The 16,039-nt window shown below is 44.0% G+C and overlaps 1 protein-coding gene across 1 annotated transcript in view; it reads right to left on the reverse strand.

The window, feature by feature from the left end:
• Positions 1–14,957, reverse strand: part of SNX3 (sorting nexin 3) — an 80,440-nt gene extending 65,483 nt beyond the window's left edge. Inside the window, exon 1 of the mRNA XM_073627039.1 lies at positions 14,645–14,957. Within this exon, the coding sequence (XP_073483140.1) occupies positions 14,645–14,806 (162 nt within the window). The 5' untranslated portion in view covers positions 14,807–14,957. The remainder of the gene's footprint in view (positions 1–14,644) is intronic.
• Positions 14,958–16,039: the final 1,082 nt, after the last annotated feature.

Genomic DNA, 16,039 nt, shown 5'->3' on the forward strand with positions numbered 1-16,039 from the left:
TGTTTGTTTCAGCCAGTGCTTGGTTCTGTTAACCACAGGTTGTAAGTCAGTTGAACATTTATGCAGGATTAACTGAACCATGCAGGGCAACTGCTGAGCAGACCTCACAGGCTCTCAGTGTCAATCCATAGAGGGCAATAGTTCAAACTGAAAACACCCAGAGAAAAATGTCATGGATACGTCAGCACTTTCAACATTAACGTGGTTTGATATTTTTATAGGTTATCGTTTGCTAAGATATCAGAAGACAAGACACTTGCTGACATGAACAGGGGAGGGGGGGGTCTGGATCAGGTCAGTAGAGACCCATTTAAATCCCCATGCACTGCTGCAGCACTAATCAGATTGAATTTTTTAACTGTCACAAAAATTCTTGTCCACAGTATTACTGTTGACACAGCTCGATTTCAGCAAAGCATTTTATACAGTTCTATGTACCATGGGTCATGTGTATATGTACCAGTGTCCTGTGTGTCCTGCGTGTCCTGTGTGCCCTGCGTGCATGTGTCCTGTGTGCATCCTACCTGTGCCGCTCTGCACCGATCAGTGTGTGCGGTAGCCATTCACTGTTCAAAAGCAGCGCCTCCTCCTCGTCCATGATAGGCAGAAAACGCCATTTCAAAACTCCTCCAGCGGTCAGCCTATCACGGACATTCTCTTATCCTCATACCACGGACGAGGATGAGAGAATGTCCGTGATAGGCAGTCAGTGTACAGCCTATCACAGACGAGGAGGCGCGGCTTTTGAACAGTGAGAGCCGCTGCCGAGTATAATGTAGCACACGCTGGCCGCCGTCTGCCTGCATGACACACTGATCATGTAGGCAGACGGCGGTGACTCGAGTATAAGTCGAGGGGGGCACTTTCAGCCCCAAAAAAGGGGCTGAAAAATTCAACTTATACTCGAGTATATACGGTAATAATCTCATAAAAGGTTGTACAAGCTAGAGCTTAACCACTGGGGGGGTTCAGTGGATACACAGTTGGTTAAAAGAGAGAGTGTAGCTGTAAACAGGGTTCATTCAGAACTGAACTAGTAGTTTACCAATAGGCTTAAAATTGGGTGCTGTTGTGTTTAATCTACTGGTAATAAATACAGGGTACATTTGATTAAAATCAAGTCAACTTAAAATCATGATTTTTAAAGAGCAACTGTCATGTCTGTCCCGCAGCAGCTCCTCCTCTGAGCTGCTGTTGACTTACCAACAGTCACATTCACTTAAATGGGACGGCTGGTGATGCGGCAGTGACAACAAGGTGAGGGATGTGGCGGCAGCAGGTGAGTGAATACCCGCTAACAGGCACTGCCATGATGGATCTGAAAATCTGAAATGACAAGTTTTCTTTAAATGTAAGGACTAATTCTTGCTGATAGCTAGAAACTTTAAAGAGAAGTATAGGGTTTTTTTTTTATATATATATATATATATATATATATATATATATATATATATATATATATATATATATATATATATATATATATATATATATATATACACACACACATATACATACATACACACACACACATATATATACCTAGATGCTGCATCTGTCCCCCGGTACCTCTGCATTGAAAACCAAGCGATCGAAGACCGCCGATCACTAGTTTTTCAGAGCTCGGTGAGCAGAAAGCTTAGACTGTCAGTCACAGCTAATCTCCCTCCTCACTCATTGGAGCGCTGAGCTGTGGAGCGGGCAGAGTGGCCGTCTCAGGCTTTCAGTGGCTCGCTGAGAGGCTGAGACGGGTGTCAGTCCAGGCACCTGGAGGATCCAGACTCCCACTGTTGGTATGACGGAGTGCCTGAATACCTGTGATGTCAGCAGAGAGCAGACTTCAGTCCCCTCTCTGCTGAAAACAGGTCACAGGAGTGCAAAACGAATTGCACTCCTTTGATCCACAGGAGAAGCCCAGCCAAATGAGCTTTGGCTGGACTTCTCTTTTAATATTTGCAAACAAAATGTTTCCTATTTAGAATAATAAGCAGACAGGTTAGTAAAACTGCGATATCAGAACCGAAACAGAACAGCGAAACTGCCATTTTGCTCCTCAAGGGAAGAATAAAGCACTTCAAGCTATGATCAGAAGGATTTAACCACTTCAATACAGGGCACTTCCCTCTCCACCCCCCCCCCCCTCCACAAGCCAATTTTCAGCGCTGTCTAAATGACAATTGCACGGTCATGCTACGCTGTACCGAAACAAAATTTTTATAATTTTCCCACAAATAGAGCTTTCTTTTGGTGGTATTTGATCAACTCTGCGGTTTTTATTTTTTGCTAAAAGAAAAAAAAAAAATTCTCTTTTTCATTTGTTATAAAATTTTGTAAAGAAGGTTTTCTCCTTCACTAATGGGCACTGATAAGGTGGCACTGATATGCGACACTGATTAGGAGGCACTGGCAGGTATTGTTGGTGGGCACTGATTGGCATCACGTGTGGGCACACATTGGCACCCATGGCCACCAGGGATGCCATATCTGGTGGTCATCAGTGGTGGCCATCCCTGGTGGTCCTGAGGGGGCTGCGCTGATAAACAATCAGCGCAGTCTCTGTCAGAGCCTCTTTACCTAGATCGGAGTTGCGGTGTCAGACTGACACGCCGCAACAACGATCGGCACGATGCGTGCCCCCGGGGAGCGCGCAGCGGCTAGTTATCCTGACCACGTCATATGACGTCCGGTCAGGATATCGCAACCACTTTGCTGACCTCATTTTGCTATATGGCGGGAGGCAAGTGGTTAAGCTGCTTAGAAGATTTCACTTTGATTTTTACTGCTTGCCCTTCCTCCTCACACTTAAATCCTGGTACAGATGCTTGTAGTGTACATAGATTTGCAAAACAATGAGATAAAGGAATATTCCTGAACTTTATTTTATCTCATGGTTACTGTGAAATTGTGTAAATGCATCAATGCAGTGCATGTTCTCAGCTTGCATTCATTGAATGAGTTTACCAAAAATGTAAATATTGGAGAATATACAGCCTCATGCTACACTAATAAGCTCCATTTCATGCTGATTAAAATTATGAATGCATCTTAACCACTTCCGTACCACCCACCGTGGAATATGAATGATAAAACAAAAACTTTTTTTTTACTCATAGTTTTTGGCTGAAGCCATTTCATTTATTATCAGTTAACTGTGTTTACTCTTTTTAAATCATAATGGCAACAGAAACTACCCAAATGACCCTGATCAAAAGTTTACATACCCTGGTGATTTTGGCCTGATAACATACACGCAAGTTGACACAAAGGGGTTTGAATTGCTATTAAAAGGTACAAACATCTCTTTCCTTCATGGTTAGTGTTTGGCTGAAGCCATTTATTATCAATCAACTGTGTCTACTCTTTTTAAATCATAATGGCAACAGAAACTACCCAAATGACCCTGATCAAAAGTTTACATACCCCAGTTCTTAACCACTTAAGGGCCGAGCCTCTTTAGAGATTTGTTGTTTACAAGTTAAAAACAGTTTTTTTTTTGCTAGAAAATTACTTAGAGCACCCAAACATTATACATTTTTTTCTAACACCCTAGAGAATAAAATGGCTTTTGTTGCAATACTTTGTCACACCGTATTAGCGCAGTGCTCTTACAAGCAGACTTTTTTGGGAAAAAAAAAATACACATTTCAAATTAAAAAATAAGACAGCACTTAAGTTATATTGTGAAAGATAATGTTACGCTGAGTACATTGATAGCCAACATGTCACGCTTCAAAATTGCGCCCGCTCGTGGAATGGCGACAAACTTTAACCCTTAAAAATCTCCATAGGCGACGTTTAAAAAAAAATTCTACAGGTTGCATGTTTTGAGTTTCAGAGAAGGTCTAGGGCTAGAATTATTGCTCCCGCTCTCGGCGATACCTCACGTGTGGTGTGAACACCGTTTACGTATGCGTTTGCTTCTGCGCGCGAGCTCGTCGGGACGGGGCGCGTTTCAATTTTTTTTTTCTTATTTATTTTACCTTTTATTTTTACACTGTTTTTAAAAAAAAAAAATAAAAAAAAATAAATGTCACTTTTATTCCTATTACAATAAACATGCCTTCTAATAGAAAAAAAAGCATGACAGGACCTCTTAAATATGAGATCTGGGGTCAAAAAGACCTCAGATCTCATATTTACACTAAAATGCAATAAATAAATAAAAAATTGTCATAAAAAAAAAAAAAAAAAAAAAAAAGGCCCTTTAAGAGCTGTGGGCAGAAGAGACGTCGCTTCCGCCCAGCAACTGTATGGAGACGGGTGGGGGCCACCTTCCCCTCACTCATCTCCATACCTGACAGGAGACAACACGCGATCGCCTCCAGTAAGTGGCGGAGGGCACTGGAGCGCGGCGGGAGGGGGGGGACCCCTCTCCCGCTGCCGATAAAAGTGATCTTGAGGCGAATCCGCCGCAGAGACCACTTTTATCTTGTAGTGGACCGCCCATTGAAGAAGGGGATACTGGGATTATGGCAGCAACGATATCCTCCGTGTATTGCCCCCTTAAACATCAATGACAGCTTGAAGTCTTTTGTGGTATTCATGGATGAGGCTCTTTATCTTCTCAGATGGTAAAGCTGCCCATTCCTCTTGGCAAAAAGCCTCCAGTTCCTGTACATTTTTGGGCTGTCTTGCATGAACTACACATTTGAGATCTCCCCAGAGTGGCTCAATGATTGTGAGGTCAGGAGACTGAGATGGCCACTCCAGAACCTTCATTATATTCTGCTGTAGCCAATGACAGGTCAACTTGGCCTTGTGTTTTGGATTATTGTCCTGTTGGAATGTCCAAGTACATCCCATGCGTAGTTTCCTGGCTGATGAATGCAAATGTTCCTCCAGTGTTTGATAACATACTGCATTCATCTTGCCATCAATTTTGACCAAATTTCCTGTGCCTTTGTAGCTCACACATCCCCAAAAAATCAGCGATCCACCTCCGTGTTTCACAGTAGGAATGGTGTACCTTTCATCATAGGCCTCGTTGACTCCTCTCCAAATGTAGCATTTATGGTTGTGGCCAAAAAGCTCAATTTTGGTCTCATCACTCCAAATGACTTTGTGCCGGAAGGTTTGAGGCTTGTCTCTGTGCTGTTTGGCGTATCGTAAGTGGGATACTTTGTGGCATTTGCGTAGTAATGGCTTTCTTCTGGCGACTTGACCATGCAGCCCATCTGCCTGCTTATGGTGCATCTTGAAACAGCCACACCACATTTTTTCAGAGTCCTGTATTTCACCTGAAGGTATTTGTGGGTTTTTCTTTGCACCCCGAACAATTTTCCTGGCAGTTATGATTGAAATTTCAGTTGGCCTACCTGACCGTGGTTAGGTTTCAACAGAACCCTTCATTTTTCACTTCTTGATTAGAGTTTTTCAACACTGCTGATTGGCATTCTCAATTCCGTGGATATCTTTTATACAGTTCAACTACCTTTTCCCACAGATCCTTTGACGATTCTTTTGCTTTTCCCATGACTAATACGGTGTGACAAAGTATTGCAACAAAAGCCATTTTATTCTCTAGGGTGTTAGAAAAAAAAAATGTATAATGTTTGGGTGTTCCAAGTAATTTTCTAGCAAAAAAAAACAAAACTGTTTTTAACTTGTAAACAACAAATCTCAGAAAGAGGCTCGGTCCTTAAGTGGTTAAGAACTGGGGTATGTAAACTTTTGATCAGGGTCATTTGGGTAGTTTCTGTTGCCATTATGATTTAAAAAGAGTAAACACAGTTGATTGATAATAAATGAAATGGCTTCAGCCAAAAACTATGAGTAAAAAAAAAAGTTTTTGTTTTATCATTCATATTCTCTGAAAAATGGCCAAGAAATCATACATTCTGCCAGGGTATGTAAACTTATGAGCACAACTGTATACGTTGCTACTTTGACGTTTAATACCGTTGTTCTGGCAGCAGATAGCTGCCATAACCCTGGTATTTTTATTCACGACAGACGGTCTACTTAAAGATAAAAGTGGTCTTTGCGGCAGATTAGCCGCAAGATCACTTTTATCGGCGATGGGAGAGGTGCCCGTCGTGGTCATCTCCGCCGCTTACCGGAGCCATCGGTAGCAGCAGAGATGATCCAATCCTTTCTCCTGATGGACAGGAAGTATGATGAGGCGGAGAGATGCCCCCCCCACACACACACACACACTCGACTCCGTGCCACTGGATGACGGAAGCGACGTCAAAACGTCACTTCCGCCCAACGGTCTTCAAGGGAAAAAATTTTTTATTGCTTTTAAGTGTACATGTAAGATCTGAGGTCTTTTTGACCCCCAGATCTCACAATAAAGAAGGGCCTGTCATGCGTTCTATTACAAGGGATATTTACATTCCTTGTAATAGGAATAAAAGTGATCCAAAATAATTTTTAGTAAAATGAATAAGAAAAGAAAAGAAAAAAAAAAAATTAAAGTGCCCCGTCCCTCCGTGCTCGGGCACAGAATTGAACGCATACGCAAGTCAGTCCACATCACACGGCAGGTATCGCCACAATCGTTAGAGCAATAATTCTAGAAAAAGACCTACTCTGTCACTTAAAACAGGTAACCTGTCCATAACGTCGCCTATGGAGATTTTTAAGGATCAAAGTTTGTCACAATTCCACGAGCGGGCGCAATTTTGAAGCATGACATGTTGGGTATCAATTTACTCAGCGTAACATTATCTTTCACAATATAGAAAACAAAAATTGGGCTAATTTGACTGGATTTATTTTTTTAATTCAAAAAGGTGGTTTTTTTTTTTCCAAAAAAGTGTGCTTGTAAGAGCGCTGCGCAAATACGGTGTGAAAAAGTATTGCAACGATTACCATTTTATTCTCTGGGGTGTCTGAAAATCATATCTCTCACACACACACACACACACACACTTTAACAGCTGCAGCCATGAACCTGGTATAACTGCTTGCCACCCAAGAAGCTTATACACACACACACGTGCTGGGCAGCAAGAGGTTAAAATAATTGGCATGGTATGACCGTACTATATAATAAAAATAATTTGTAAGTCCTTAATAATTATAATCACAGAAAATATATGTTCAAAGTTCTGTAAAAGCTACCAACATTATTGTTCAAAAATCCAGTATGTGAAGTGAAATCCAGTCCCAAATCAATTGCGTGAAGACCACCATCAGGAACCCTCAAGGGCATGCACGCTTCTCATTATGGGCCCATATCATAGGGACCAGTGAAACGTTTAATGCCTATGGTACTTAATACATGATCAGTATGCTCAACATCAGACTTGGTCTCCAGCCAAAAAGCCCAGAGCAAAGAGAAAAAGTGCTTACATTTGCAAACAGTAGTAAGGGGCAGAGCAAAGTACTGAGCTGCCACCTCCCCTTACACCTCAATTTAAGCATGTACACAAGCCGCAATGTTCCAAGATCCATAGGAGCCAGTAGCCTGTGGTTTATGTCACTCTCTCTCCCTAATTTAATAGGCTCCGCCCCCTACGTGTTTCATATGCGTGACTTCTTCAAACACATGCCCCTCATTTAACTTTTAGATAGAGCAGCACTATGCACGAGTTCTATTTTTTTACATTTGTCCAACTTAGACTAATGTACTTGTGCATATACCATACCTGCGGGATCCTTCTAGAAGCTGGAAAAACAGCGCTACTACAGTGATCTCAACTTGCTTCTGGGTCCCTACCCTTCTGTATTGTGGACACTGGATGTCAGCACAGGTGCCATTCAGAGAAGGTTTTGCATTTTCTCCAATGCAAAGCATTCTGATTGGACGACGTGGAGAAGCATGGCAGTGACATCATGCATTCCACTTCGTCCAGAGAATGCTTTACATTCATTGAGAAAGTTCAAAACATTACCTGAAAAGGTGCCCAGATTGAGCGGCTAACCTACAGTGTCCACAATGAAGCAGGGCTGCCATGCGCTCCACCTACTAGTCCAATCAGAGAATGCTTTGTTTTCATTGAGAAAATGCAAAGCATTCTTTGAATTCTTTGAAGCAGTAGAACTACTGTGTTCACAAAGCAGTATGGCAGCTGCATGGCATTGGAACAGGAAGTGGAGATCACTGGAGTCGGGCTGTACTACAGTGAGTTTCAACTTCTAGAGGGATCCTACAAGTATGTGGTGACAAGAATGGGGGCTAAGGCCTAGCCGCTACACCCGTCAGCAGTATGAGGTTGACTGGCAGCTGTTGGTCAAATCGTATGAGCAGAAGCCAGCAGGATGGGCTCCCAATGAAGTGACCACTTTCAGAGGCAATCATACCGGTCACATGATACACGCCTCCAAGACATTAAAGCCTGCTTAAAGGGACAATATTTGTTTATCCTATGACCTCCGCAGCAAATCTTTGCTCACTGAGAGCTTTTGTGGCTAGCTCCTGCATCACTACAGGACACAGTAGAAAACTTGGGGCCTGCAGATCAAACTACAGTGATCACCTGGTCAGAACACCAGAAGGGAGTCTAACAACCACAGTCATCAGAAGCAGGGGGAACAAAACAAAAATTGCCCCATGTACACCTGAAGGGTCTGGAAACACAAAACTGAAGTGCAAGAGAGGGGAGGGACCTTTTAAAGGATAAGTCACCTTTCTGAACAAGTTACACCCACATTTAGGGTGGAACATGTAACATCTGCATGCTTCTCTCCCCTTCCTGGCAGTTGTGTGGATTTAAGTGCCCTGATGATGTCAGAGGAAAATGGGCAGACTGGTTTGAGATGATTGAAAGGCAACAGTAACTCAAATAACCACTCGTTACAACCAAGATATACAATTTCTGAACACACAACACATCAAACCTTGAAGCAGATGGGATACACCAGTAGAAGACCACACCGGTGCCACTCCTGTCAGCCAAGTACAGGAAACTGGGGCAAAAATTCAGGTAGGCTCACCGAAATTGGACAATAGAAGATTTGAAAAAACGTTGCCTGGTCTGATGAGTCTCGATTTCAGCTGTGACATTCAGATGGTAGGGTCAGAATTTGGTGTAAAGCCTGGTGGTGGTGTAATGGTGTGGGTGATATTTTTTTGGCACGCTTTGGGCCCCTTAGTACCAATTGGAGCATCGTTTAAACACCATCGCCTGAGTATTGTTGCCAACCATGTCCATGCCTTTATGACTACAGTGTACCCATCTTCTGATGGCTACTTCCAGCAGGATAAAGCACCATGTCACAAAGCTCAAATCATCTCACCACTGGTTTCTTGAACATGACAATGAGTTCGCTGTACTTCAATGGCCTCCACAGTCACCAGATCTCAATCCAATAGAGCACCTTTGGGATGCGGTGGAACGGGTATTTGCATCATGAATGTGCAGCCGACAAATCTGCAGCAACTGTGTGATGCTAATCATGTCAATATGGACCAAAATCTCCGAGGAATGTTTCCAACACATTATTGAATCTATGCCATGAAGAATTAAGGTGGTTCTGAGAGTCAAAGGGGGTCCAACCTGGTACTAGCAAGGTCTACCTAATAAAATGGCCAGTGAGTGTATATGCCTTCAGTAAATCAACCCCTAAGCTTCCATTCACACCTAGAATTTTTGTGTGTGTGTATACGCATGTTTTAATAAGCGTTTTTTGTAGGGATGCACCGAATGGGTTTTTTGGGGCTGAAACCGATACCGAAAATAAATCTTCCTTGATCCCGAAAACCAATACCGAAACCGAAAGGGACTGTTTTTAAAAAATATTTTTAAACAGGAGATGGTCAGAGACTGGGGACATGGTACAGGAGATGGTCAGAGACTGGGGACATGGTACAGGAGATCAATGCAGTCTCACCAGTGTCCATCAAATGCAGCTTCACAAGTGCCTGTCAGATGCAGCAGCCTGTCTGTGCCCGTCATGCAGCCTCACCAGTGCCTGTGTCCATATGTAGCAGCCTGCCAGTGTCCATGCCATGCAGCCTCACCAATGCCCGTGTCCATCAAATGCAGAAGCCCGCCAGTGCCCATCATGTACAGCCTGCCAGTGCCCATCATGTACAGCCTCCCCAGTGCCCATGTTCTGCAGTCTGCCAGTGCCCATCATGTACAGCCTCCCCAGTGCCTGGTAATGCTATGTCACGCTGTGCAACCAGTTTCATCCCGGTACGCCCCTCAGAGTCTCCCCTCCCTCCTATCCTACACAGCCTCCCCAGTGCCTGGTAATGAATGTCATGCTCACACCCTGTGTGTCAGAGATCTGAATCGCCGTGCAGCCGATGTCCCGCCTCCTATGACACACGGCACGATTCCTAGCATTGTGTGGCACCTAGCGGGATGGCCCCGCCCCTTTTTCGGCGCCAGTATCGGCGAAAATTCTCTTTCGGCTTTTTGCCGAAAGGGCCATTTTCGGCCGATATGTTTCGGTGGCCGAAACTTCGGTGCATCCCTAGTTTTTTGCATGTGTAAGAAACCTCCTGGGTAGGAGAAGGGGATTACAGTAGAGACCAGTTCAGGCACAAAAACATGCAAAATGTTTACAGCCCCTTCTATTGAAGTATACAGGGCCAAAAAAACGTAACACTCCACAAGCTAATGCACCCTTTTCAGCTACCAGCAACTGAACATAGAGATGAGAACAGCCAGCATTGAAGAAAACAGGATTTCCCATTCATGTTGAGTGTTACTGGTATTCCTAGATGCGAATATATACTCAGGTATCAACAGGTGCTAAAGTTGGCCATATACCGCTGAATTTTACCAACTAGCCAATATTTGAGCTGTGGCCCTGTTGCAGGCAGCCTACTGAAGTGGATGCAGCGGTTGCACGGGCACAGCGGCATGTCAAAATTTTACATGCTTGTAGGACTGTGCTGCAAGGATCTGAACACAGTGTACATTTGGATCTGTGCATCCGTTCCTGCATGTACAGTGAATATATTTTTATTTTATTTATTTCAGGTACTTATATAGCGCCGTCAATTTACACAGCGCTTTACATATACATTGTACATTCACATCAGTCCCAGCCCTCAAGGAGCTTACAATCCAAGGTCCCTAACTCACATTCATACATACTAGGGACAATTAAGATAGGATCCAATTAACCTACCAGCATGTCTTTGGAGTGTGGGAGGAAATCCACGCAGGCACAGGGAGAACATGCAAACTCCAGGCAGGTAGTGTTGTGGTTTGGATTCGAACCAGCGACCCTTCTTACTGCTAGGCGAAAGTAATATCCCCTACACCACTGTGCCGAATATAATTATATATATATATTCTACAGACCCCTGTTTATGTCAGGTTTCTGTGATGTAAAAATATAACAAAGATAAATAATTTCATAACTTTTTCCACCTTTAATGTGACCTATAAACTGTACAACTCAGTTGAAAAACAAAACTGAAATCTTTTAAAATAATGTGGTTACATAAGTGTGCACACCCTCTTATAACTGGGGACGTAGCAGTGTTCAAAATTAAGCACATTCAAACTCATGTTAAATAGGAGTCAGTACACACCTGCCATCATTTAAAGTGATTCTGATTAACCCCAAATAAAGTTCAGCTGTTCTAGTAGGTCTTGCCTGACATTTTCTTAGTCGCATCCTACAGCAAAAGCCATGGTTTGCAGAGAGCTTCCAAAGCATCAGAGGGATCTCATTGTCAAAAGGTATCAGTCAGGAGAAGGGTACAAAAGAATTTCCAAGGCATTAGATATACCATGGAACACAATGAAGACAGTCATCATCCAGTGGAGAATATGTGGCACAACAGTGACATTACCAAGAACTGGACGTCCTTCCAAAATTGATGAAAAGACAAGAAGAAAATTGGTCAGGGAGGCTGCCAAGAGGCCTACAGCAACATTAAAGGAGCTGCAGGAATATCTGACAAGTACTGACTGTGTGGTACATGCAACAACAATCTCCAGTATTCTTCATATGTCTGGGCTATGGGGTAGAGTGGCAAGACAGAAGACTTTTCTTAAGAAAAAAACATTCAAGCTTGGCTAAATTTTGCAAAAACACATCTGAAGTCTCCTAAAAGCATGTGGGAAAATGTGTTATGGTCTGATGAAACCAAGGTTGAACGTTCTAGCCATAAATTCCAAAAGATATGTTTGGTGCAAAAACAATATTGCACATCACCAAAAGAATACCATACCTACAGTGAAGCATGGTGGTGGCAGCATCATGCTTTGCGGCTGTTTTTCTTCAGCTGGAATAGGGACAAGGTAGAGGGAATTATGAACAGTTCCAAATACCAGTCAATATTAGCACAAAATCTTCAGGCTTCTGCTGGGAAGCTGAACATGAGGAGGAACGTCATCTTTCAGCATGACAAGGACCCAAAGCATACATCCAAATCAACAAAAGAATGGCTTCGCCAGAAGATTATTTAAAGTGACACTAAAAGGTCCCGTTTAAAAAAAAAAAACAAAAAAAAACACCACACCCCACAACATACATATCCTACTTACCTCCACTGTGCAGCTTGTTTTGCACAAAGTGGCCCCAAACCTGCTCTTCTGGGGTTTCTCGGCAGCTCTCGCGGCTCCTCCCCACATCAGATAAACACCTGGGAGAAGCGCTCTACCAGGGGGTTACCTTGCGGGCCCACTCCCGAGTCCAGCATTCCGCATCCATAGAGGCCGAATGGAGGACTCGACCCCGCGTCATTGGATTTGATTGACAGCAGCGGGAGACAATGGCTCCGCTGCTATCAACCTACCCAATCAAGAGCCAAGAACCCCGGGCAGTCCCCATGGGACAAGTTCGAGGGTTCAGGTAAGTAAAACAGGGGGCTGGGAGGCCGGTTACTGACAGGTGTTTTTTCATCTTAATGCCTAGGATGCGTTAAGGAAAAAAAAAAAAAAAAAACACAAACCCCTTTAAGTTTTGGAATGGCCCAGCCAGAGCCCAGACCTGAATCAAATTGAAATCTGTGGGGTGATCTGAAGAGGGCTGTGCACAAGAGATGCCCTCTCAATCTGACAGATTTGGAGTGTTTTTGCGAAAGAAGAGTGGGCAAATATTGCCAAGTCAAGATGTGCCATGCTGATAGACTCATACCCAAAAAGAGTGGTGTAATAAAATCAAATGGTGCTTCAACAAAGTATTAGTGTAAGGGTGTGCACACTTATGCAATCATATTTTAATTTTATCTATGCTTCCCGCCACCTAAAAGATTTCAGTTTTTCAACTGCGTTGTACAGTTTATAGGTCACATTAAAAAGTGGAAAAAGTTCTGAAAAGATTTATCTTAGTCTAATTTATTTTTACATCACAGAAACCTGACATTTTATATTCACTGTAAGTAAATTTTGGACATGCGGTACTACCAGTGCAGCCGCTACATCTACCTCTATAGGCTTCCTGCTGCAGCTCAGGGCGGGTGTAGGCACGATCACACAGGTATCAACGCACATCTGAATGAAGCTTTCACATAGGGATCTGTCCGCTCCGCCCTTGCTGATCACAGTAGAGCAGGATGATAACACATCCGTGTCTGCTCAGTTTCTGTACAGTGGACACGGACAGAGCCTGCTCTGCGGGTGTATGGGAGAAAACAGACTCCACTGTCCGTTTACACCTGACTGCCCTCTGATCTGCGTAAACAGAGCAGTACAGATCCCCTTCCGTTTGTTTTCACAGACCAGATCAAAAATAGGCAGGTGTAAATGGACACAAGTGTTTAGCCGTTTAGTTCCTACACCTCTAACATATGCATTGACAGTTTGGATTTTATTGATTCTGCAAATAAAGGTGTTACATCAGAGAGCAGCCATCCAGCAATTTCTTGATTGTTCAATGCGTCTTGCAGAGCCAGCACCTGTATGCCTTACGGCCCCTACACACGATCCGAAAATCGAACAAAAAAAAAAAAAAAGCTTTTGACGCGATCGTACAATAATTGGATCGTTAGTACAGAGCCGATCATGACAGTTCATCCGATATTTTAATCGGACATGCACAAAAGTTTCTCGTATGATACCAGATCGTACGATTTTTGTTTAACCAGTACAGTTGTCGTCTGAAAACACAATACAAATACACTACAACACGTGACATCACTTCCGATTTTTTATTCAGTCGTACGAGAATTTTCGTAACTTTAGTAAAACTCTTCAGGTTCGATATACCGCTCGGATGCAAAAAAAAAAATATGAACGATCTGTCGTCCGATTTTCGGGTTGGTTTGTACGGGTCATTAGGGTGGGGTAGGTTGATATGGGGTCGCATGCATGGAGTGGTGTGAATTTGTTCTGTTTACACCCGCCGGTCCATAGGGATGACTGGAGGGGTCCGATCAATTCCGCCTGAAAAACTGACATGCGGACTTGATAAGAATGGTCATGTGATGAGGGCCTAAAACTATGTACATGAAAGATAGAAGCCGATTGGTTACTGGCTGGCACCAGTTCCTCCCGGAAAATTTCCCTTCCATGTCTTAACATATATTTGGCCGCCCAACCAAACGAAAGAGTAAAATTATAACAAAATCCAAAAGAGCATCAACCCACAGGGAAACCAAAACAATTATATATATATATATATATATATATACACACATACATACACACACATTCAAAGTGTCTGATTCTAGGTTGTTGTGAGTAGAATCCCTAATGGTGACACCTACGATAGTGGACACCCTGGTAAGGAGGCCCCTCTGGTCACATGACTAGAGTCTACAGTCCCCGGGGTGCACAGGCCTCACCTTCAGTCGAATCTCATAGGTAGTGAACCGGTTCCGGCCCACCCCCACTGTTTGCGGGTTGGACACATCGATCTCCAGGAAATTACTCGGCGGTCCGTAGGCGTCGTTCAGATTCTGAGGCTTGCTGTGCAGGCGGCGGGTGTCAGCTACAGTGTCTGCCATGTCTCCCGGCGGAGAACGAGGCGAGCAACCCGGCACACAAACCGAATTCCGTGCTGTCCAGCGAGCTGCCGGAAGTGGCGGCTGTGACCTGTCAGGTGACAGGAGGAGGAAGGCGCGCCCACGTGCTAGTGGAAAGCTGCAGGAGCGCGCACGGAGTTGTGTCCTCGAAGTCACGTGCTTGACGTGGTGCTGGAGAGGGCGTGTGAGAGATTGTGGAACATTTGCAACGCCTGATAACAAACGAAGTCATCGATGCTTTCGGACATATGTGTACACAGATACTAGTTCATAAGTTTGAAGCAAGTTTTAGACCCACTCACTTTAGGCCTCATGCACACAGGGAGAAAAAATACCACTGCTTCCTATGCCTTTGGGTTATGGCACAGTGCATCATTTGCAGACATAAATTAAAGTAGCCCTCAGGGTAGGGTTGCCACCTTTTCTTCTAGCCAAACCCAAACACTTTAATCGACGCCGCGGCTCTGCACAGAGATCGGGATCGCGCCTTGTCCTAGCAACACGGCGTGACTGCGCGCCCCCACGGGCATATGACGTTGTCCCAGAACGAGAGCCGCTTCGCCCTTCCGTCATTTGATGGTGGGTGGGCGGCAAGTGGTTAAATAACATTTCTAATCATATGGAGTTAATCCCAACTTTCCAAATTATTTGCTGTAGAAAGACACTATTTGGGCAGTATCAGTGTCACTCCTTTCATAATACAGGGCCCCCCATAGAGACCACCATTAGAGTCCCCTTAAATCAATGACCTCCCCCTTCCATAAAGACCCCCATATATCAGTGCTTCACCTTAGGCTACTTTCACACTGGGGGGCGGCGGGTCCGTTGGCTTTAGCGGCACTTTACTATAATTTTAGCTGTGCTTTTCAGCCGCTAGCGGGATGCTTTTAACACCCGCCAACAGCCAAAGAAAGGGTTAAAAGTGCCCCTGTTGCGGCCCAGTCATTTCAATAGGCAGGAGTGGTGTAGGAGCGGTGTATACATCGCTCCTACACCACCTGAAAGATGCTGCTTGCAGGACTTTTTTTCCCATCCCGCAAGCGCACCGCCCCAGTGTGAAAGCACTCAAGTTTTCACGCTGGGGAGGGGGGAGAGGCGCTTTACAGGTGCTATTTTTAGCGCTAAAACGCCTGAAGAGCAGTGTGAAAGGGGTCTTAGAGACTAGGGATGAGCCCGATGTTCGAGTCGAACATCAGGTGTTCGGCGAACAGCGAA

Source organism: Aquarana catesbeiana, linkage group LG04, assembly GCF_042186555.1.
Source record: "Aquarana catesbeiana isolate 2022-GZ linkage group LG04, ASM4218655v1, whole genome shotgun sequence".
NCBI classification, from domain to species: domain Eukaryota; kingdom Metazoa; phylum Chordata; class Amphibia; order Anura; family Ranidae; genus Aquarana; species Aquarana catesbeiana.